At 43.0% G+C, this 25,220-nt stretch overlaps 1 protein-coding gene across 5 annotated transcripts in view; it reads right to left on the bottom strand.

The window, feature by feature from the left end:
- tns3 (tensin 3) overlaps positions 1 to 25,220 on the bottom strand; it is a 408,973-nt gene that overhangs the window by 191,628 nt on the left and 192,125 nt on the right. For all 5 annotated transcript variants that reach the window (XM_080209166.1, XM_080209150.1, XM_080209158.1 and 2 more), the window contains one exon: positions 18,203 to 18,241. In XM_080209166.1, the coding sequence (XP_080065292.1) occupies positions 18,203 to 18,241 (39 nt within the window). The remainder of the gene's footprint in view (positions 1 to 18,202; positions 18,242 to 25,220) is intronic.

Below are 25,220 nucleotides of genomic sequence, written 5' to 3'. Positions count from 1 at the left end.
GATGCTCCTACACAAACACACAGAAGGACTTCCAGAGTAGCTACGCTAAATAGTTCTCAGCAGGCCTAGGTAAGGCCATTGTGGAGTTCCACTCTAAGGTAGCAGAAAATAGGAAGTGGAATGACAATCCAATGGTGATTGCCACATCACAGAAGATTTGGCCCATAATAGTATTCAATATTTCTTCACCCATTTGGTAATTCACTTTAAAACAGTAATATCATTAGAGCAAAGAAAGTTGAAATTGTTTTTCTGTGCCAGTATAGCTTTGGAATCTACTCCACAGCATTGTACACAGTTAGTCATTGACTATATTCAAGGCTGAGATCAATAGATTTTTGGACTCTACGGGAATTGGGGGATGCACAGGTCAAGCAAGAAAATGGAGCTGAGGTCAAAGATCAGCCAAAATCCTACTGAGCTACATGGCCTACTCTGGCGCTTATTTCTAATGTACATGATGTTTCTGTTCTTAAACACTGGTTTCCATAAGAGAAAATTGAACCGTGTACGGGGTGGGGAGGAGGGGAAGAGAGTTGGCACTGCAGTTCTTGGATTACTTGCTGCAGCATGAACTCAGGGTCACATCAGCAGTTTCAGGAAGAGAGAGTTCCTGTAGCTGGGCCCAGCCCAAGAGTGTCAGTGAAAATGAATCTCTTCTAGATTTCACTAATCAGTTCCTGTTCCTCAGTCAAATATTTGACAAATTCATGTGACATTCTAAGCAGAAGGTTGGTAACAGATAGTGAGTTAGCTAATGAGGCATCTATAAACTTCACTCATTCAAAACCCATGATGCTGTGCCAACAAGACATTTTCCTTGTTTCCGTTGCACTAGGTGTTAGACAGCAATTCTCTCCTGCAATTATAAAAGTATTTTAATTGTAGGATTTCTGTTTCTGAAACTATTTGTATCCCTTTAATCCAAATCATTTCATACATTTGAAACTGTATCCCAAATATTGCATTCAGTTTTGGTCATACTTCTGGAACAACATACTGACCTTAAATGGAATGCAGTGCAGATTCATCAGAGTAACACCAGGGCTAAAATGGATAAGTTATCAGGATAGGTTGCACAGAGAAAGCATGCATTTCCTGAGCTCAGAAGATTAGGAGATGATCTAACTGAGAGTTTTAAGATGATGATAGGATTTAGCAGCATGGAGAGAAACTAATTTCTCCAGTGGAGACATCCAGAACAAAAGAGACAACCTTAAAATTGGAGCTAGCTGGGCCATTCAGGAGTGATGTGAGAAAGCACGCCTTCAACAGAGTAAAAACTTCCCTGTCAATATGTTATCAAGGCTGGGTCAGTTGAACATTTCAAAACTCTGATAAAGCTTTTGTTACTTAGCTGTATTGAGGGATATGGAACTAAGGCAGGTAAATGTTGTTCGTGTAGTAATCAGCCATAATCTAACCAAATCGTGGAAAAGGGTCAAAAAGGAGCTGAATGACCTAATCCTGCTCCACCTATAGACATACAACACTCTGAAAGTTCTCAAATGGAATCAAATATTTAATCTTCAGGCATACGTTGGAACTATTGTTCCAAGCTTAAACATTCATACAATGCACTGAGGAATGTCCTCCCTACATCACCATTCTTCTAGCTTTTCTTAAAGAGACTGACTAATTAATTCACATTTAATAGTGGATTATGCATCTCAAGTTTATTTCATGTAAGACGAGAAGACTTTCATTCGATTAGTTCAGATTAGCTATGAACTCCTAAATTATAAAAGAATACTGAACTCAATGCTCCACCTGCTGTTTCCCTCAACTCTTCTCTCAAAGGATTAATGAATGATAAACTCCTATAAATATCACTGCCATATCACAACAACTATTGTTGGTCTATTCTTGGTGTCTTGAGACACCAATAAACTGCATTCAATTAAACATCAACATCATCTTCCCACTTGTACTGAGCTATACCAGGGTCTTTTATTAAACAATCATGACACAATACTGGGGTGGGTACAGGCCATTGTTTGGGCACTAATTGTACCTTTTGTGGATCAACACAGCATCTACGGTATGCATGCACATGCTTGGGGCGAGTCATGCCAGATGCCTTACTGGTGAGGACATTAACACATAGTTAACAGCCATCACAGCCAGACAGATCCTGATACCAATCAGCATGCATTGCTTACGTGACACAAACACTGGTATTTTGGAGCTCAACGCTCCAACTAATGTTCTCTTATTACTTCCCGCAGTTGAACACACATTCAGCAGCAGGAAATATTCTACGGGATCAACAGTTTACAAGTTAATTGTTGGTTAATCTCCCCTGGCCATTGCTTTAATTCCACGGGGTTTCGTATTCTAGTTGCATAAAGTTGCAAAAGTCTGCAGGGAATTATGTGCTAGAGCCTTTTCTTATTTTAGGGTTTCTGCACAAATCAGTTGCTTCCAGATATGGGTACACGAGTTGTCAGTCTCCTTAGACTAAAGCATAATAGAAAGAATGAACAGAAGCTGCATGAAGCACAGCAGGCTGCTGGAAGGAAGTGGTGGGAAAGGGCTCTCAGTAGGTGGCTACATCTGCTCAGGATGCTCAGAGAGCAACTCTCCTGTCTGAGCTTCAGTCAGAAAAAACGTGTGCAATGTCTATGCTTCAGCAAGGACATAAGCACAGAAATCTGTCATCTGCTGCAGCAAAAAGTCTGACAACACCAGGTTTTGGTCCAACCGATTTATTTGATAATACTCACAAGCTTTCGAGGGGACTGCCTCTTCGTCAGGTGAATGGAGAGGCTCTCCCATTCATCTGACGAAGAGGCAGTCCCCTCGAAAGCTTGTGAGTATTATCAAATAAATCGGTTGGACCAAAACCTGGTGTTGTCAGACTTTTTACTGTGTTTACGCCAGTCCAACGCCGGCATTCCCACATCATATCTGCTGTAGCCACAGCTTCAACCTCAGAGCAGGGCAAGAACTTCAATGGCAGAAACTGTAGTGGCTACTTTCAATATGGTGCTGGAGGTATTTGCAATTTCTTCCATTGTTGCATCAGGATATTTATTGACACAAGCTATTCACTGAGGACCACTGACATTATATCTTCTTGTTTGCAAGCGAATCAGGCAAATTAATCATCACATTTCATAGGACTGCTGTTTCCTCATATTGCAAACTGATTGCACTTGCTTTGCCTTGTGGGCAACTCATGACAACTGTTTTCGGCTAGAACCCAAAGTGATTTCGCTCCCTCAACATTGGTAGCATGGTGGTTAGCATTGCTGCCTCACAGCGCCTGGGACCAGGGTTTGACTCCCAGCTTGGGTCACTGTCTGTGTGGACTCTGCAAGTTCTTCCTGTGTCTGCATGGGTTTCCTCTATCAGTCTGAAAAGTTCATGCTGCTATGAAGCATTGGCCATGCTAAATTCTCCCTTAGTGTAAGAACATAAGAAATGGGAGCAGGAGTAGGCCATCTATCCCTCCGAGCCTGCTCCACCATTCAATAAGATCATGGCTGATCTGAAGTGGATTAGTTCCACTTTCCCGCTCTCTCCCCATAACCCTTAATTCCCTTGTCTGTCAAAAACCTATCTACCCGTGACTTAAATATATTTAGCGAGGTAGCCTCCACCACTTCAAAGGGCAGAGAATTCCAGAGATTCACCACCCTTTGAGTGAAGAGTGAAGAAGTTCCTCCTCAACTCCGATCTAAACTGCACCCCCCCCCCCCCCCACCCCCAACGTCTTGAGGTTGTGCCCTCAAGTCCTGCTATCATTTCTAAGCGGGAAGTGTCTCTCTACCTCTACCCTATCCATCCCCTTCATTATCTTATACGTCTCTACAAGATCCCCCCTCATCCTTCTAAACTCCAACGAGTACAGACCCAATCTATTTAGTCTCTCTTCATACTCTAACCCCCTCATTTCCAATATCAGCCTCGTGAACCTCCTCTGCACTCCCTCCAAGGCCAAAATATCCTTGCGCAAGTGCGGCAACCAAAACTGCACACAGTACTCCAGCTGCGGCCTCACCAGTACCCTGTACTGTTGCAGCAAGACCTCCCTGTTTTTATATTCTATCCTCCTCGCTATAAAGCCCAGCATACCATTCGCCTTCTTGATCACCTGCTGCACCTGCAGACTGGGTTTTTGTGACTCATGCAAAAGGACCCCCTGGTCCCTCTGCACTGTAGCATGCTGCAGCTTTTCGCCCTTTAAATAGTAATCCCTCCTACTATTATTTCTGCCAAAGTGGATAACCTCACACTTGCCAACATTATACTCCATCTGTCAGGTCCTTGCCCACTCGCTCAGCCTATCCAGATCTCTCTGCAGACTTTCCACACCCTCTGCGCAATTTGCTTTTCCACTCATCTTCGTGTCATCAGCAAATTTTGTTACCCTACACTCAGCCCCCTCCTCCAGATCATCTATATAAATGGTAAATAGCTGAGGCCCCAGCATCAATCCCTGCGACACTCCACTAGTCACCAACCGCCAATCAGAATAGCACCCATTGATACCAACTCTCTGCCTCCTATTAGACAACCAATCCTCTATCCACGCCAACACCCTACCCCAACTCCATGCCCCCTAACCTTCTGAAGCAACCTTTTGTGAGACACCTTATCAAACACCTCTTGAAAATCTAGAAACACCACATCCACCGGTTCCCCTCTGTCTACCGCACTAGTCACATCCTCATAGAATTCCAATAAATTCGTCAGATATGACTTCCCCTTAACGACTCCGTGCAGCATCTGCTCGATCAAACCATTCCTTTCTAGGTGCCTCGCTATTTCTTCTTTGATGACGGATTCAAGCATTTTTCCAACTACAGACATTAAACTAACTGGCCTATAATTCCCTGCCTTTTGCCTGCTACCTTTTTTAAACAGCGGCGTAACATTAGCCGTTTTCCAATCTTCCGGCACTTCCCTGGAATCCAGTGACTTTTGGTAAATAATTACTAAGACATCCACTATCACCTCTGCCATTTCCTTCAGAACCCTGGGATGCATTCCACCCGGTCCTGGGGACTTGTCCACCATCAGTCCTGCTAGTCGATCAAGCACTACCTCTCTAGTGACAGTAATCGCATTCAGGCCCTCAACTCCTACCATTCTTCTATCTTTAATATCCGGCAAACTATTCGCGTCCTCCTCCGTGAAGACCGAGGCAAAAAACTTATTTAAGGCCTCAGCCATTTCCTCATCTCCCACCATTAAATCACCCCTCTCATCCTCTAAGGGTCCAACATTCACTCTAGCCAGCCTCCTCCTCTTTATATATTTGTAAAAACTCTTACTGTCCTTTTTTATATTTAGTGCTAGTTTAGCTTCATAGTCTATCCTTCCTTTCTTTATCAACTTCTTAGTCATTCTTTGTTGATTTTTAAACCTTTTGCAATCTTCTAATCACCCACTACTTTTAGCCACTCTGAACACATCAGCTTTTAATTTAATACTCTCCTTTATTTCCTTCGATAACCATGGCTGATTATCTCTTCTCCTACATTCCTTCTTTACCATTGGAATATATTCCTGCTGAGCACCGAAAAAGATCTCCTTAAAGATCCTTCACTGTTCCTCAGCTGTCCTACCAACCAATCTGCGCCCCCAATCTACATTCGCCAATTCCTCTCCCATCCTATCGTACTCCCCTCTGTTCAAACAGAGGACACAGGTTCGGGACCCTACTTTCTCATCTTCCATCTGCATCAGAAGTACCCGAATAGGTGCTGGAGTGTGGTGACAAGGGGACTTTCACAGTAGGTCCACTGCCGTATTAATGTAAGCCTACTTGTGACGAACAAAAAAAACTTCATTCGGTATCAAAAACACACAGCGAATCATGCAGGTCAAGTCAAGGTAGTCTGTTGTATCAGTTACATTTGAGCCACTAAGACAAACCAAAATTTAGCTACTGGGCATCAAGGGTTAATGATAGACCACAAGGCTCGAATGCTAATGCTCGCCTGACATGTGCAAGCAGCACACAGTGAAGCCTTACTGCTACATGAAATGTGATGGAACAGATAACTGGCATACTGCAATACTGCTTCCACTGTTGAGAAGTCCTCGAGTGCACAGCAGAGTAGCTGTCAGGATTCGTAATTTTGAATTTAGTCTCCTCATTTGAAAAATTATATAATCACATAAGCAGCAGTTCGGAAAAAGTTCAATCAACTCATTCCTGGGATGAGAGGCTGAAAAAGAAACATTGAGCCAATTGGGTCTGTACCCTTAGGAAAATGAGAGGTGTTCTTATTGAAACATACAAGATCTCCATGTCTGCGTGGGTTTCCTCCAGGTGCTCCATTTTCCTGCCACACTTCAATAATGTACAGGTTAGCTGGATTGGCCATGGTAAATTGCCCCTTAGTGTCAGGGAGTCTAGTAAGGGGTAAAATACATCGGGTTATGGGTATAGGGTTTGGGTCAGATTGCTGTCAGTGCAGTTTTGATAGGCCGAATGGCCTCCTTCTCCTCTGTAGTGATTCTATTCTGTGATTCCATTGCGAACTTTTGGAATTCTCTACCACAGAGAGCTGTGAATACTCAGTTGTTGAACACATTCAGAATAGAGATCAGCAGATTTTTGGATACGAAGGGAATCAAGGTTCACGAGAAAGGTCAACCTGTGGTAAATCAATCATGATTTTTTTGGATGATGATGCAGGCTCGATTTATGTTCTTATAATTATAACAACAATTCTTCATTCTCTAACAATGCCACACCTTACCTTCACTCTGTTAGGAGTGAGAGGACAAATTCTATCCTCTAAGGTAGGACAGCAGCTTCAGTTTCCATCGAGCCAATGCAGCTTTCACAAGGCTGTGCCTGTGTCTCTCAGCTAAACATACACAGTACCTCAGGTCAACATACACTCTAGGGAATAAGCAATGTTCTGGATGACAAGGTGCTGCATGTTATGATACCCTTAAAATCTACAACCATAATGGCAGCAATCTGACCTTTCACTCTAAAGGGGGCACGTGACTTACACGGCAACATTGGCCAGACATTGCTTCATGGTTGGGTGCACAAGTGGACTTATCGTTCGCTTTCATGCTGCTAGAAGAGAGCAGGACATGGGAGAGCTTGTAAATGAATCACAAAAGTCTGCATGAGGGTGCAGCAAATAATCAGGAAGACAAACGGATTGCTGGCCATTATTGCAAAGGGAATGGAATGTATAAGTAAGGAATTCAGTGCTACCTGTACAGAGCATTGGTGAGACCACAGACAACTGCTGTGTGTGATTTTGGTTGCCTTGTGAAGGAGGGCCACATTTGCATTGAAGGCAGTTCAGAGAAGATTCACTCGGCTGATTCCTGGGATGAAGGGATTGACTTGTGAAGAAAAGTTGAGCCCATGCTCTTTGTGGTGTTAAGAAAAATGCAAGATGATCTTCCGGAAACATGGAAGATTCTGAGAGAATTTGACAGTAGATGTTGAGAGAATGTTTTCCCTTGTGTGTGGATGGGTGGGGAGGGGGTCTCAAGCCAGGGAGCATAGTATCAAAAAAAAAGGTTAGAAACATAGAAAACAGGAGCAGGGTTAGACCATCTGGCCCTAGAAATCTGCTCTGCCATTCATTATGATCATGGCTGATTATCCAACTCAACAACCTGATCCCACCTTGCCCCTACATCCTTTGACCACCTTCATGTCAAGCGTTATATCTAACTCCATCTTAAAAACATAATGGCCAGGATTCTCCATCTCACCTGCAGCCGAGATTATCTGGTCCCACACTAGGAATGGAGATTTAGCTATTTCTCTGTTCTCACTGGGAGTGGTGGCAGGGCACATGACATTGGAGAATTCAGACCACAATGTTTTGGCCTCGGCTGCTTTCTGTGGTGGCGAATTCCAACTTTCTGGGTGAAGAAAATTCCCCTCACCTAGATCCTAAAACCCTGTATCCTTAGATGATGACCCCTGATTCTGGACTCACCCACTATTGGGAACATCCTTCCTGCACTTATCCTGTCTAATCCTGTTAGAATTTTATAGGTTTCTATGAGATCCCCCCTTATTCTTCTGAATTCCAGTGGATACAATCCTAACTGAATCAATCTTTCCTCATATGTTAGTCCTGCCATCTCAGAAATCAGCCTGGTAAACCTTCGCTGTACTCTCTCTATAGCAAGGGCATCCTTCCAGTGACCAGTGGTGTGCCGCAGGGCTCAGTACTGGGACCTCTCCTCTTTGTAGTCTACATAAATGACTTGGAAGAGAGCGTAGGTGGTGTGATCAGCAAGTTTGCTGATGACACCAAGATGGCAGGGTTGGCGGGTACCGAAGTGGATTGTGAGGTGATACAACAGGATATAGATAGGTTGGTGCATTGGGCAGATAGGTGGCAGATGGAATTTAATCCTGACAAATGCGAGGTGATGCATTTTGGAAGGAATAATGTAGAGAGGAGCTATGTGATTAAAGGTAGACAAATTAGGAGTATAGAAACACAGAGGGACCTGGGAGTGCAGGTTCACAAATCTATGAAGGTTGTGACACAAGTGGAGAATGTTGTCAGGAAGGCTTATGGAATGCTAGCCTTTATAGGAAGGGGTATAGAGTTTAAAAGCTGCCGTCTAATGCTTCAGTTGTATAGAACGTTGGTTAGACCGCATTTGGAGTACTGCGTCCAGTTCTGGTCACCTTACTACCAGAAGGACGTGGAGGCTCTGGAAAAGGTGCAGAGGAGGTTTACCAGGATGTTGCCTGGCATGGAGGGGCTGGGTTACGAGGAGAGGTTGGAGAAACTGGGACTGTTCTCCTTGGAAAGACGGAGATTGAGGGGGGACATGATAGAGGTATATAAGATACTGAAGGGAATAGACAGAGTCAATAGTGAGAGACTGCTCCCTAGATTGGTTACAAATACAAGAGGACATGATTTAAGGGTGAGGGGGGAGAGGTATAATTTGGATATGAGAGGAAGGTTCTTTACGCAGAGAGTTGTGGGGGTATGGAACGCGCTACTGAGTAGGGTGGTGGAGGCGGGAACGTTGGACTCGTTTAAGGTTCAGTTAGATAGACACATGAGTGAAACGAGGATGGAGGGTTATGGTAGGGGTTATTAAATAAGGGTTAGAACCTCGGGAGACACCGGAAAGGCAGGCTTGTGATTAACGTTTTTGTCTTTTATTCCGCAGGTGGAGGTCCACCTCGTTGTCAAACGAGGGGCATGCACACGGTGGGTCGTGCGTGGGCTACTCTTGGAGGTTCCGGGAGTGGCCTAGTACTTCGTGTCGGTGTGTGTGCTTGATCCTGGACCGGTAGACGGGCGCCGCAACAGCTCGGTGACTATCACTGCTAGCTGTGCAGATACATGGATTTGGGCCTGTGTCTGTGGGAGTTTGTGCATTCTCCCTGTGGATGTGTGGGTTTCCTCCGGGCACTCCGGTTTCCTCCCACACCCCAAAGATGTGCTCTTAGGCTGATTGGTTTTACCAAATTGACACTATTCTCCCCTGAATCTGGCTAAGCCAGGGGTTCTATTCGTAGACACGCAGGGTAGAATAGGTGTAGGGTGATGCGGCGGCACGGGCTCGTTGAGCCGAAGGGCCTGTTTCCCATGCTGGGTTGTTCTTTGTTCTTCAGATAAGCGGACCAAAACTGCACACAATATTCCAGGTGTGGCCTCACCAAGGCCCTATATTATTGCAGCAAGATATCCCTCCTCCTGTACTCGAATCCCTTCACTATGAAGGCCAACATATTATTTGTCTTCTTTGCTGCCTGTTGCACCTGCATGTTTACCTTCAGTGACTGGTGTGCGAGGAGACAATGGTCTCTTTGCACATTCCTCTTTCTCAATTATTGAGATAATAATCTGCCTTCCTATTTTTGCTACCAAAGTGGATAACCTCACTCTTATCCACATTATACTGCGTCTGTCATTTCACTCAGCTTGTCCAAATCACACTGCAGCATCTCTGCATCCGCCTCTCAGCCTCCCACCGAGTTTTGTCTCCCATTTAAGGTGGACTTGAAGAGCAATTTCTTAATTTCTTCTATGAGGGGATCGGGAGTTTTTAAAATTCTCTCTCTCATCGAGAATTGGAGGCTCAGTCATTGAATATGTCCAAGGCTGAGTTAGATAGATTTTTTGATTGACAAGGCAATTGAGAGTTATGGGGAACATGCAGGAAAATGGAGGTAAGGCAACATCAGGTCAGTGATGGTTTGATTGAGTGGCAAAGCAGGAATGAGAGAAATGGTCTGCCTCTACCCTATTTCTTATGTTCTTAAGTTCAGCATTACTGTCACCTTGTTGCTCACTCACTGCTTGGCCAGGTTACACCTCTTTGACTTCTGAAAAGCGAACAAGGGTAATGTTAATATATGGGGGATGGGGAGGGAGATAATACATTCACTGACATTGACTTCTCATTTGACGTTATCAAACTTCTTGCAGTATTATGTCCAAGTCCTCAGGGTTCAACTCCTGGCATTGTCCCCCACAGCTCCCTGCTTCCACTGCCTTCTGAGTGCCTGTCAAAAAGACCTCCAGACCCCTGCAGATACAAGGCATCACTCACACAGTCCACCTCCGCCACAAACCTCCATCGCAGCTTCTGAAAATCTTGGGAGTCAGTGCTGAGTTTGTTCAATATTTCACAGGCACAACTACCTACACTACCTGATATAGGCACAATATACTTGTCCTTAAAAAAAGTTATCAGGCTCACCTCGAAGCAGCACAGGCTACTTTTAGCCAATGCTGCTCATGACGCAGAGTGAATGCCAAAGCATGGGGACAGTCAGCAGGTATGGTTACTGCTGGCTAGACAGTGAAATCTTTTACAACAGCAGATGGTGCAAAGTTGGTGTGCTGTCTGTGTTGCAGCTAATGGGAGCAAGTTAAATTCCCACACCTAATTTCAGGATCCATCACATTTCACCCCCAATAGGTTTACAAAGTCCCCCACACTTTATGAAGCACACACAACCATGATAAGCCATCCTGGACATAATAACAGCATCAATTATAAAGCACATACAACCATGATAAACCATCCCGGAAATAATAACAGCATCAATTATAATTTATTCACAAGTATTAGTCATGATATATTAAGGTAACTAACTATTGAAATGGTCATGCCTCAGTGTCATATTGAAAAATAGCAAATTTACTGCATCTGTTCTGTTATATTCAACCTGTCGTGTCACTAAGCAGGGAAACAACGTTTTGAAGGCAATCTGAAAATGTATGGTTACTTACATTCAACCGTATGGCATGCTTGTTAGCTAAAGAATTATAAATCGTGCTTGTGTCCTGAAATATTATATTCTGTAAGTTCATCCATTGCCAAAGGTTTTGATCATGTTTTTCATAACACTGCTATATTTCACCATCTGGACTTTGGACAGCCAATGTCATACACCTTTACAAGGCAAAGATTAATGAAGACGGGCAACAAAATTCAATCCCATTAAAAACATTGAAGCAAACGGGAAATCAGAACTGATAGCAAATTTTCCTTTCACAGTCATCCTATTATTAGCTGGCAAAACTATTTTAATCATCAGTTATGATCATATATTAATCCTTTTGATTTGACTTGATTACATGATTCACCTGCAAACTATCAGTAAATCATTGTTCTAAAGGATTTGCAACTTGAGTCAGAACAATATGAAATGCGGTAAACATTCTTAGTGAACACAGTGCCATAATGCAATATAACATTAATTTGGTTCTCTGGCACTTGCTTCCAAAGGAGAGCACATTATTATGTAAAACAAAGCTCCCCATGGTCTCAACATTTGAATGGGGATAGGTATTGTCACCACTCTTCTACAATTATAGGAGACGCATAACTTGTACTAAAAGCTGCTCAGAAACAATTGCTTACAAAGCTTACTTTGCAGCACAGTTCACTAACTTTCATGTCTCATCTTTGACTGATTAAAAAAAAGGAATAATACTGAGAACTAAAAATGAAGGAAGTTATGTCAGGACACCCATTAAATTTCCCTTGATGCAAATTTGAGAGTTGGGCTGCAACAACCAATGCTGTTCTTTAATATCTACTACAGAGCTGAAAAGAAAACATTGTGACAAATTAATGATACTAGGATGTAAAACAAAGGGCTCATCCTTCCCCTTTTAAAGAAGTTCAACCTTCCTCCAGGATATGAAATCTGACAAATCTTTCGACTTTAGCCTGTTTCTCTCCATCACAAACACTCTTGTCCCCTCTGCATTAACATTGTTATGGTCATGGTTCATCTGAATTGTCCTCTCTTTTTCAACTTGGCAGTTTCAATTGCTCGCAAAGCAGAAGTGATTCCATAGGGTGATGCCACAAAGGCTGACACTTCAAGCCAAATGTCAGCTATTTTTAATCATTAATGGAGCTTTTTAAACCAGCTGCTTTTGTATCACTGACATCCATCTGTATTAGTGCAAGAATGAACACGCCAGTGCAAAGGCCACTGCAACTTGCAAGGGAAAGTCAATAAACATGTAAAACAGAGGAACATTCAGAGCGATGGGGTGATACTAGGGCAGTGAGATTAGTTCAGAAACTTTCAGCCAGAAAGACTCCTTCCAAATTGTAAACTATTCCGGTGTCTTCATTGATATTATACCAATAAGCATTTGCCATTTGACTCCGAAGTTTTGCTGCTTACCTTTTGCTCAGAATGGGGTTGCATCAATGTAGAAAATGCAACCTTTCAGCAGCAGGAGTTGCAGGCTGGAGAAATAACTTGTTGCGCCTCACAGAATAGCGCGAATCAGAATGCACACTGAGTTTGGGATGGAGCACTCTGTCACCAAGTCAGCCTAAATTGGCTCTTTAGGGTTGACAAGTATGAAAACTGCCAATAACAAGATTGTGCAGTAGCAGGAGCACCCTCAAGTGTTTGAACGGAGAACTGACACTGCAAACATAAAATAAATATGCTTTCCTTTCCACATTTCCCTCCATTCTGAAGGCAGTTACTGCCCCTCAGTGTGCCATTCCCACATGGCTGACACAAACATACAGAGGCACACATATCAAAATGTCACCCTCAGAGAATCTGGTTTGTTACCAGCATGGCATTGAAGCAGGATTTTCAACAGGCTATATGGCTAAAATGCAAAACTCAATTTCTAAAAACAGAAGTCCAACAAAGAACAAAGAAAATTACAGCTCAGGAACAGGTTCTTCAGCCCTCCAAGCCTGCACTGACCATGCTGCCAACTGAACTAAAACCCCCTCCCTTCTGGGGGTAATATTCCTTTATTCCCATCCTATTCATGTATTTGTCAAGACGCCCCCTAAAAATCACTATTGTATTCTCTTCTCCCCCTCTCCACATTGCTTTTGGGACAAAAGTTATGTTGAAAGCTGCAGAGTATACAGACCAACATTTGTACTCCTACTGTACTCAATAGTCGACTCAGTCCCCAAATTGGTTGCCAGCACTCCTGCTTTGCACAAGATGGATCCTTATTCCTGGATTCCGATTTGGGGCTTGTACTAGTTAGAGGACCCTGGAGTAATTTTTTTTGTGGATCATGGGCTGACCTTGATCCCTCATATTGAATGGCCTAACCTTTCATGGGAACACACAGTGACACTAAGCAGAAGTGCTTTAACTAAGTGCAAAACAAAGCAGTGGGTACTTCCCGCGCTCTGTGCTGAGAAATAGTACAACTTCACCAGTACAATCCAAAATGAGCCCTGCGCACACTCTTCAGCAAAGTGTAAATTGACAGAATTAATCGAGAGTTTACGTCATTCACAAGCAAGCAAGCGTTTTATAATAAATCTATTAGGTACTTTTATTGGGATGTTTCAATTTAAATCAGAAAGCCTGTCTATCATTAGGATATTTGCAAAGATTATACATTAATGATGTAGCCTTGTGCTGAAACTGACTTTTAGTTGGTTAGATAGCTAGAATGTGATGCAGAATTCATGCAAAGGTACAGGTTTAATCTGTGGCAGTTCATCACCTCACCTTAGCCTACACGCAAGTGGTTAGGGGGAGGCTATTTTCATTGGTTGGGAAATCTAAAACATAGGCGTATGGTGTACTGGCCTTCATTAATCGAGGGATTGAGTTTAGGAATCGGGAGGTAATGCTCCAACTTTATAAGACCCTTGTCAGGCCTCACTTGGAGTACTGTGCGCAGTTCTGGTCACCTCACTATAGGAAGGACGTAGAAGCTATTGAAAGGGTACAGAGGAGATTTACAAGGATGTTGCCTGGATTGGGAGGCATGCCTTATGGAGATAGGTTGAGTGGGCTGGGACTCTTCTCCCTGGAGAGACGAAGGTTGAGAGGCAACCTGATAGAGGTTCATAAAATGTTGAGAGGAATAGATAGGGTGGATTCTCAGAGGCTATTTCCCCGGGTTGAAATGGTCGCTACGAGAGGACACAGATTTAAGGTGCAAGGAGGGAAGTACAGAAGTGATGTTAGGGGTAAGTTTTTCACTCAGAGGGTGGTGAGTGAATGGAATCGGCTGCTGTCAGTGGTGGTGGAGGCGAACTCACTGGGGTCTTTTAAAAGACTTCTGGATGAGTATATGGGATTTAATGGGATTGGGGGTTATAGATAGGTCTATGGATTGGTAGGTATTGATGCGATCGGCGCAACTTGTGGGCCGAAGGGCCTGTGTTGTGCTGTAGTGTTCTATGTTCTATAAGGCAGTCTCTCCGGATAAGGTGTCAATCATTTAGGATTTAGATGCGGGGGCGGGGGGTGGGGGGGGTGGTAAATCCTTAGCTCAAACGGTTGTAAACCATCGGAATTCTCTACCCCACAGAGCTGTGGATGTTCCATCATTCAAACATTTAAGGCTGGGATAGTCACATTTTTGATCTCTCAAGGAATTAATGGATTTGGACAGCAAGTGGGAAAAAGGAGTTAAAGCCTAAGACCTGCTATGATTGATGGCTCAGTGGGCTGTATAGTCTATTCTGGCTTCTATTTCATATGGTGCCCCAAAGCTATATATGACTAACTGTCTCTCTAATGGAGAGAAAGATGCCTTTGGCCTTTGTTGACAATGGCTAATTACCTTATGCTAATATTTGATGACACATAAACCATGAGGGATATTTTGACCATGTTCCACAGAATGAATTTGGAAATGAGTTGCGTACAATTGCATGTAGATTGAAGTGGATTGAAACAAAGAAACAAAACAGTGCAACAAACGGTATCTGGGTGTGTCTCACCAAAATATTTTTAGCTGTAAAAGAGCTAAGAAGTACACGTATGTCACGAGTCAAATGAAGGGCAGGATATGCAGTTCAGACAGCAAGGAGGAATTATTGCAGACACCTGGGTGACTGAATTTTACAGATTAGATATTACCAACATTCTAATGCATGAGTTTTATTATTATATAGCACTAGGAAGGGTACAAAGATAATGCAAAAATGAAAAATACTGGAAATAGCAGTTCAGGCAGCATTTGTGGAAAGAAACAAGAGTTAACATTTCAGGTCAAAGGACTTTAAAATCAGCACAAGGCTGTTTAAATGTATAGAATGTTGAGCTGAAAAGTTAACTCCAGCATCCACAATACTTTGCATTTATGTTGGATTTATGAGCACATGGCCTGAACCAGGGAATTTTTGCTGAGGAAAGGTTGGATAGGCAGTGGTTGTTTTCTTTGGGACAGGGGAGGCTAAAGGGAAATTTAATTGAGGTTCTGAAATAGTCATTAGGAAGGACCTCTTTTTTGTCAGCAGAGCATCCAATAACCAGGGGACACAGGTTTGAAGTAACTGATAGAAGGATTGGAGGGGAATTGTCGAGAATATTTTCCACCCACAAAGCAGTTGGGGGGCTGAAATTCACTGCCTGAAGCCTGCCTGAAACTGCAGCAGGCGACAGTGCAGAGGGACCTCGGGGTCCTTGTGCATGAGTCGCAAAAACCCAGCTTGCAGGTGCAGCAGGTGGTCAGGAAGGCGAATGGGATGCTGGCCTTCATAGCGAGGGGGATTGAATATAAAAGTAGGGAGGTCTTGCTGCAGCTGTATAGGGCATTGGTGAGGCCGCAGCTGGAGTACTGTGTGCAGTTTTGGGCGCCGCACCTGCGCAAAGATATTTTGGCCTTGGAGGGAGTGCAGAGGAGGTTTACTAGGCTGATACCAGAGCTGAGGGGGTTGAGCTATGAGGAGAGGCTGAATAAACTAGGCTTGTACTCGTTAGAGTTTAGAAGAATGAGGGGAGATCTCATTGAGACGTATAAGATGATGAATGGGATGGATAGGATAAAGGTGGAGAGACTCTTCCCGCTCAAAAAAGACAGTAAGACTAGGGGGCACAGCCTCAAGATAAAGGGGGGGCGGTTTAGAACGGAGTTGAGGAGGAACTTCTTCACTCAAAGGGTGGTGAATCTCTGGAATTCTCTGCCCGTTGAAGTGGTGGAGGCTGCCTCGCTAAATATTTTTAAGATGCGGGTTGATGGGTTTTTGATAAGCGAGGGGATTAAGGGTTATGGGGAGAGGGCGGGAAAGTGGAACTGAGCCACGACAGATCAGCCATGATCTTATTGAATGGCGGGGCAGGCTCGAAGGGCTAGATGGCCTACTCCTGCTCCTATTTCTTATGTTCTTAGCTAGAAACCTTCGCCACATTTTTAAGTACTTGATAGGCACTTGAAGTGTTGTATCTTCCATGGCTATAGATCAAGAGCTGGAAATTGGGATTAGGTTGTATATCCATTTTTAATCAGGCACAAACATGATGGGCAAAATGGTCTGCTGTAATGTTGTAAATTTCTAGGACTCAAAAAGATGCTCAGACTGTATACAGGAGTTAGCATTCTCACTGATCTGAAAAGAAAATCAAAAAGTGACCCAATGTTGGTAGGGTGGCACGGTGGTTAGCACTGCTGCCTCACAGTCCAGGGGCTCAGGTTCAATTGTCATTTTGGGTCACTGTCTGTGCAGAGTCTGAATGTTCTTCCCATTTCTGCATGGGTTTCCTCCGGGTGCTCCGGTTTCCTCCCACAGTCTGAAAGGCGGGCTGGTCAGGCGCATTGACCATGCTAAATTCTCCCTTAGTGTGCCTGAACAGGTGTCGGCGTGTAGCAAATCGGGGATTTTTGCAATAGTTTTATTGCAGTGTAAATGGAAACCTACTTGTGATACTAATAAACAAACTTTAAACTATATGAAGACTGGGACAGAGGAGAAAATACCCTTCTCATCTCTGGAACCCCAACTTCGAATCCAGCACAATCTGATCATACTAAGTTCTTTTTATTCTGAAGGCTAAAACCAAGATTGGCTCATCTCAGTTCAGTTCCATAGTTACCAGACGTTACAAGCATTCCAACGTGGGTAATGATAGATATAGAAACAGTAAACATGGCATTTATAGCCTGGAGTTTGAAGTACAGACACTAAAAATGATGCCACTGCTTTTAATATAGCAATAACAATGCGCAGCAAAACATGTCTCACTTAGAAACTATTTATTAATTACTAATCCATCACGTGATAATGTTTTAGCATTAAATTATTTGCAACCAAACTGCATTACTTAAAAGTCAAGGAATTGTTAAATGAAGGCGAAAGACCTGTGTTTTCTAGGGGAGGGGTCACAAAAAACTCATTTCAATTTTGTTCCATGGTTGACCATGGCATAATTGATTTCTGTTACACAGGGTGAAAGGCCATACAAGTTACATAAATGGTGCTTCAGGCTGAACCCAGTACTAACAAACAGAAAACCAAGAACACAAGACACTGCTTTTGTCACTGGGGATTTATTTGGTCCCGCAGGCATATGCTACTTCTTAACTTGTGTATGTTCCAGTATGTCTGACAAACAATGTTTTCATTCATCCAGGCACTGATTTGAAGAACAGAATCCCATTAGTTCCCTGGTCACCAAATTTCTAGTTAAGAGAACAGTGACATTCTACACTGCTCAGTTGACAAATGTGAACTTTAATGCTGGCACCTGGCCAACAAATGTGTTTGCTTCTTTCTGCCTGCGTTCACCTTCCCAACCATGTGACAATATGCAGTCCAAGGTCCTTAATCAAAGCATGTCCAAAGTTAAAAATCAGTAATCAGAGCACATTTCTGCAACCATTCCTATTACCACTCCAGCCAATTACCATTAGAAAGCAATACTGCTCTTCAGTTTTGCTCAATGTTTGCCAATTTAGTGCTTGAATCACAAGCCATTTGTCAACAGCATTAGCATGAAAAACAGCTATCGAAATTAAGCACTACTTACCAGCTCATAGTTGACTGGTGGCAAGCACGGTGTCACAACCTGGAAAGAAAACAAGCCAGTTGATTTAATTCCAGCGTTTCAAGCCAAGGCAAAACAAATAACAGTAATGGAATACTTGAAAACTTGGAACTCTTCTTAGACATCACATTTCAGAAATCTTAAGAAATTAGAATTCAGGTCGCAATACCTGGAGAGGGAAAAGGACTATTTCCACTGCAGAAGGCAGTATTGGATGTTTTAGGAAAACATTAACCAGCCTGCTAGCAGCACATCCTTGAGAGCACACCACCCCATTACCTGATAAAAAGTCATTGTGTAATCAAGCCAGAACAAACTAACAAGGTAAACACACACCTGGTCTACTGCAGCGGATAGCTCCAAATAATCACATTTGTGTTTCTCAAGTACTTTTAACAAACTCTTACACCAGCCGTATCGAGAGTTTGAACATGCAATGGCCAATACTGGTCAATGATTTACCCAAGAGGAAAATGGTTTTCCTCCATGTTTAAAAGCTGTAAGAGACTAGTAGCTAACTGAATGTGGGGTATAATGACTCATCACTGAAGGCCTTTTCCAGTAAACTGACAAGCCCTACTTTTCAAACTCATGTTGCAAACAAATCCATGGATAAGAAATTTGACTTATCAGTTGACTTATTATTAGCAATGCTGCATTTTATTTTGTTTCAGTACTTTTGGGATGGATGAGTATATTTTGTCCTGAATTCTGATTGGAATTTGCTAATATCAGTTATCTTTACTATTTTGAGGATTATTTCAACACTAAATGTGCATTTTTCTGGAAAGTTATCACAGGCAGAAACAATCTTATAAGGCCACAGTACCCATCATACAAAGCTGTTCCCTATTCCCCACAATGAGTGACACTGGCAATGGCACGTGTTGCTCACCCTTTATCATCCTGTGAAAATGATGATCTTCCTAAAATTCTGTGCAGCAATTGTTTTTATAAATAAGTGGATTGTTAAACTACTTCAGAGGGCAGGAAATGGAATTGCACCAGATGATGAAGACATGAAGAAGTTTTGCAATAATCATCATCTGTTTTCCTGAAGCAAGTTCGTTTAATTCAACTTACAACTTGCTAGGGTGGGAATTGAATTCCTGACTCCTTGTTGCTACTACAGTACCATAGTGACTAAATATCATTATCCTTTTGGCTGATAATGTTGCATTACAATAGCATAAAGAACACTTAAGAGAGGGTTAAAGACTGAAGTTCAACCTTAGGGTTCAGACGCTGTTCTCCTTACCTGGCACAACTGAATTTATTGATTGATTACAAACTGCTCAGTTGGGAGCATTTTCACCTTTGAGAAGATTGTGGTTTCCAGTCCACTCCAAGACCTTAGCACTTAATCTAGCCTGACACTTGAATGAAAGGAATGCTGCATTGTACAAGGTGGCAGTTTTTCTGGTCAACAGTTAAAACTGAGGACCCGGCAACCTGGTTAGATGGACATTAAAGACTGATCATAAGCAGCTGGTCTTATAGGATCAAAATGCGTTTCATTCAGCTCAATCTACCAGTACATTTATCAAAACTGTGCCGCTAAGCTGAACACTTACCAACTGCCTCAGCAGCTGTCATAGTTAACATTTAGAAACACACTGAGCTCTTCAATGGTCTGGGAGAGTTAACACTGAAACTTCAAAACAAGTGGTTAAAATTCTGATGAATTTTTAAAAAATGATACAAAATATCATACTAAGGGTTCAAAAACTGCATGTGTAGCTTGCAGAATGTTTGTCTCTTCACAAAGAACTTGCTCTAGCCATATCATAAAGTGTTATATAGCTGTTGATGTAGATACTGGAGAAAGGTCACTGTGGCCCAAGTGGCATGTACACATATCCAGCCACATAGAGTCACCGTTCTTCCTTCCCAGTTAGCAACATTCTTTCCTCAACTCTTTCATTGCCCTTTGCACAAATAGTTCATTAATAAACTTTTTGTATAAAAAAGCTGACAAACTTTCAGTTACTCAGAATCACAGAATACTACAGTGCAGAAGAGGCCCTTTGGTCCAATGGGTCTGCACCAACGCATGAAATCTCGTGGCCTGCCCACCTAATCCTACTTGTCAGCATTTGGCCCATCACCTTGAATTTATGGCGTGCCAAGCACTCACTCAGGTACTTTTTAAACGATGTGAGGCATCCTGCCTCTGTCACCCTCCCAAGCAGCACATTCCAGACTGTCACCAACCTCTGAGTAAAAAGGTTTTTCCTCAAATCCCCCTAAACCTCCCACCCCTCACCTTTAACTCACATCCCCTCGTAACAGACCCTTCAACTAAGGGGAACAGCTGCTCCCTATCCACCCGGTCCATGCGCCTTAATCTTTAACACCTGAATCAGGTCACCCCTCAATCTTTTCTGCTCCAGTGAAAACAACTCAAATCTATCCAACCTCTCTTCATAACTTCAATGTTTCATCCCAAGCAGCATCCTAGTAAATCTCCTCTGAACACCCCCCACCCCATTCATGTCCTTCCTATAATGTGGCAACCAGAACTGCACACAGTACTCCATCTGTGGCCTCACCAAAGTCCCATACGAGTCCATCATGACATCTCTGCTTTTGTAATCTATATCCTGACTAACAAAGGCGAGTGTGCCATATACCTTTTTCACCACCCTACTAACCTGCCTTTCCGCCTTCGGAAAACTATGGGCAAACACACCAAGTTCCCCTTGTACTTCAGAACTTCTGAGTATCAGACCTTTCATAGAATACTTCCTTGTTAAGTTACTCCTTTCAAAGTGCGTCATCTCACACTTTTCGGGGTTAAATTCCATCTGCCACTTATCCAGCATTTGACCATCTCATCTGTATCTTCCTGTAACCCAAGACACTCAACCTCATTGTTAACTATCCGGCAAATATTTGTGCCATTGGTAAACTTACTGATCCTGCCTCCCACATTGTCATCGATGTCACTTATATAAATGACGAACAATAGGGGGCCAGCATGGATTCCAGCGGTACGCCACTGGTCTCTGGCCTCGAGTCACTAAAGCAGCCATCTATCACCACCCTCTCTCTCCTACCGCTAAGCCAAATATAAATTCACCTTGTCAGATCACCATGTATCCCATGTGCATTAGCCTTCTTAATACGTCTCCCATGTGGGACTTTGTCAAAGGCTTTGCTGAAATCCATGTAAACTGCATCAACCGCACGACCCTCATCCACACACCTGGTTACATACTCAAAAAATTCAATCAGATTTGTTAGGCATGACCTCCCACTGGCAAAAACCATGCTGATTATCCCTGATCAAACCTTGCCTCGCCAAATGAGCAGAGATTCTTTCCTTCAGAGTCTTCTCCTGTCATTTCCCAACCACAGATGTGAGACTCACTAGTCTGTACTTCCCTGGCTTGTCTCTATAATCTTTCTTAAATAGTGGGACAACATTAACTGTTCGCCAGTCTCTGGCACCTCCCTGGTGGCTGGGGAGGAACTAAAAGTTTGGGTCAGAGCCCCTGCAATTTCCTCCCTTGTTTCCTACAACAGCCTGGGATACAATTCATCCGCCCCTGGAGTTTTGTCCACTTTTAAGCCTGCCAATGCCTTGTCACTCCCTATGATAATTTTCTCTAGAGCCTCACAGTCTCTCCTGAGTTCCATGACTACCTCTTCATTTTCATGGGTAAAGACATGGGTGAAGTATTCATTTAACACCATCAATGTTCTCTGCCTCCACCCACAGATCTTTCTCTTGGTCCCTAATGGGCCCTACTCTTTCCCTGGTTATCCTCTTCCCATTGACATACTTCTAGAATATCTTTGGATTTTCCCTATTTTTACAGCCAGAGCTTTCTCATATCCCCTCTTTGTTCTCCTAATTGATTTGTTAAGCTCCATCCTACACTTTCTGTACCTCACAAGAGGTTACTGCAGAAGGTCAGAGGACATGGAGTTGGGGGTAGGGTGTTAGCGTGGATAGAGGATTGGTTGTCAAATAGGAGGCAGAGAGTGGGGGTCAATGGGTGCTATTCGGATTGGCGGTTGGTGACTAGTGGGGTGCCCCAGGGGTCGGTGCTGGGGCCTCAGCTATTTACCATTTATATAGATGATCTGGAGGAGGGAACCGAGTGTAGGGTGTCGAAATTTGCTGATGACACCAAGATTGGGGGAAAGGCAAATTGTGCGGAGGGTGTGGAGAGTCTGCAGAAGGATCTGGATAGGCTGGGCGAATGGGCCAGGAAATGGCAAATGGAATTTAATGTTGGCAAGTGTGAGGTGGTCCACTTTGGTAGGAAGAATGGTAGGAAGGACTATTACTTACGTGGCGAAAAACTGCAGCAGGCGACGGTGCAGAGGGACCTCGGGGTCCTTGTGCATGAGTCGCAAAAACCCAGCCTGCAGGTGCAGCAGGTGGTCAGGAAGGCGAATGGGATGCTGGCCTTCATAGCGAGGGGGATTGAATATAAAAGTAGGGAGGTCTTGCTGCAGCTGTATAGGGCATTGGTGAGGCCGCAGCTGGAGTACTGTGTGCAGTTTTGGGCGCCGCACCTGCGCAAAGATATTTTGGCCTTGGAGGGAGTGCAGAGGGGGTTTACTAGGCTGATACCGGAGCTGAGGGGGTTGAGCTATGAGGAGAGGCTGAATAAACTAGGCTTGTACGCGTTAGAGTTTAGAAGAATGAGGGGAGATCTCATTGAGACGTATAAGATGATGAATGGGATGGATAGGATAAAGGTGGAGAGACTCTTCCCGCTCAAAAAAGACAGTAGGACTAGGGGGCACAGCCTCAAGATAAAGGGGGGGCGGTTTAGAACGGAGTTGAGGAGGAACTTCTTCACTCAAAGGGTGGTGAATCTCTGGAATTCTCTGCCCGTTGAAGTGGTGGAGGCTGCCTCGCTAAATATTTTTAAGATGCGGGTTGATGGGTTTTTGATAAGCGAGGGGATTAAGGGTTATGGGGAGAGGGCGGGAAAGTGGAACTGAGCCACGACAGATCAGCCATGATCTTACTGAATGGCGGGGCAGGCTCGAAGGGCTAGATGGCCTACTCCTGCTCCTATTTCTTATGTTCTTATGTTATTAATGCTTCCACAGACTTACGCCCCTTATACTTGTTAGAAACCTCTTTTTTTTCCTTCTCATGGTCATCCATGGTTCTCTTGGTTTGTTACACCTTCCTATTATCCTAGAGGGAACAGGTTGGGCCTGTACACTCCCTATTTCATCTGTGAACACCCCCCACTGCTCTTCCATAGATTTCCCCACAAGTAAGTTGTTCCAGTCTACCTTGGCCAGATCCTGCCTAATTGTGTGAAAATCTACTCTCCTCCCAATCCAAAACCTTTTTCTGCAACTTGTGAAGAACTTTTCACACCTTTAGGATATCCCAAAGCTTTAAAATCACTTACTGGTGGCAGCTTATGAACTGTAGGTATCAATATTCTCACTATGTAAGCAAATACAGCAACCAATTCCTGAACAGCAAAGTCCCACAAATAGCAATTCGAAAATTATTTTCTATTTAGTGATGTTGTTTGAAGGATGCATGTTGAGTGGGACACCAAGAAACCATCCAGACTTTTCCTTCAACAGTAATATGGGAACTTTTAGGTTCATCTGAGAGAGTGATATCTCATCTAAAGTCCAGCACCTCCTTCACAGTGGCATTCCCTCCATGATGTGCACAATTGACATCCTAGTTTCCTGGAGTTAGGCCTTTCAACGCTAACTCAAGAGATCAGAATGCATCAGTGACTGTCAAAATAGCTTCGTAGGGCTAGGGTACGTTGGAAATACAACTTCCAAATTCCTGTTCAGCTGCCACATATTTGTGCAATAAAAAATTTTGGTTTCAAGCACATCCTTGTTGAGTTTAGTTATCAGCTTGGACTCTAACTTTTTCCCGATGACATCTGAAGGTGCTCACATTGCAGCCTCTCATACAAAAAAAGACTGCATAACAATTGGATAAATATGCTAGGAAATTGACTAATTAAATGGAGTGCACGATTATTGTATATTAATACATCTTGTCCACAATCACATTTACTGAGAGGAACCTGACTATTAACAACCTTATTTACATTTTCCAAACTGGGATACAGAATGGTGGTCTGAAGGACTACAGCTTCAAACTTTTTAAAGCTTTAAAAAAAAAACAGTTTTAGTGCACAGGACTGGGAGATGAAAAACAAGACTTGAATCCAAAAGTTTAATTAAATGCCTCAAAGCAGCAACATGGAACTCTGGAACTTCCTAGAATTGATTTCCTTTAGAGATTTATAAATTCTGCCAAAGGATACTTGTGACAAAATACAAAGTCCTTTTTACATAAGAGACAAAATGAAGAGAGGGTGGGACAGCTCAATGCCACCTTCTCCAATTCCCTCACATGCTTATGCAAGTTATCACTCTTCCATATGTCACTATGGGGCAAACAGAAATTGCCGCCAGACCAGCTAATTGATAATTTGACAGCAGCTTCAGTAAACTCATGGGGGCAGAGTGTCCACTTCTAAATGAAGTATAACACAGGAAGGAGCAAGGGTTAACAAACAAGAGGAAGCATTATTCTCAGCATAACTGCAACTTGGACAAATATAAAAGCTGATTTTAGAAACAAATTGCTGGGAACAATGGAAGACAACAAGCATTGGATGATGGGTAATGAAATTTCTGGCAAATTATGCATTTTTATAAATTTATACCTCTGTTTCTATTGAAGAAACACAGCCCAATTCCACAAAACTACTGGAGAACCCAAGTTGCTGTTGATAGTTATTGTTAAATTGATAATGTAACTATCTTAATTTTGAATGCAAAAAATACCAATCAATGGGGGAAATGTCAAAACAGATTTCTTTCACGAATATTACTTGTGAAAAAATAAGTCCCTGTAGCTGGTCTTAAAATAAAATAATTTGATTATTTTCTTTTTAACTCAGGACCAGTATTCAGTGGGTGAACAGCAGAGAGTTTAAAATTTGGCCAGCTGCTGCAGACATGAGGCTCAGGATAT

Source organism: Carcharhinus amblyrhynchos, chromosome 2 (assembly GCF_965287045.1).
Source record: "Carcharhinus amblyrhynchos chromosome 2, sCarAmb.v2.hapA, whole genome shotgun sequence".
Classification (NCBI taxonomy): domain Eukaryota; kingdom Metazoa; phylum Chordata; class Chondrichthyes; order Carcharhiniformes; family Carcharhinidae; genus Carcharhinus; species Carcharhinus amblyrhynchos.
Note: the sequence above shows the minus strand (reverse complement) of the source record. Positions and strands in the feature narration are given on the sequence as shown.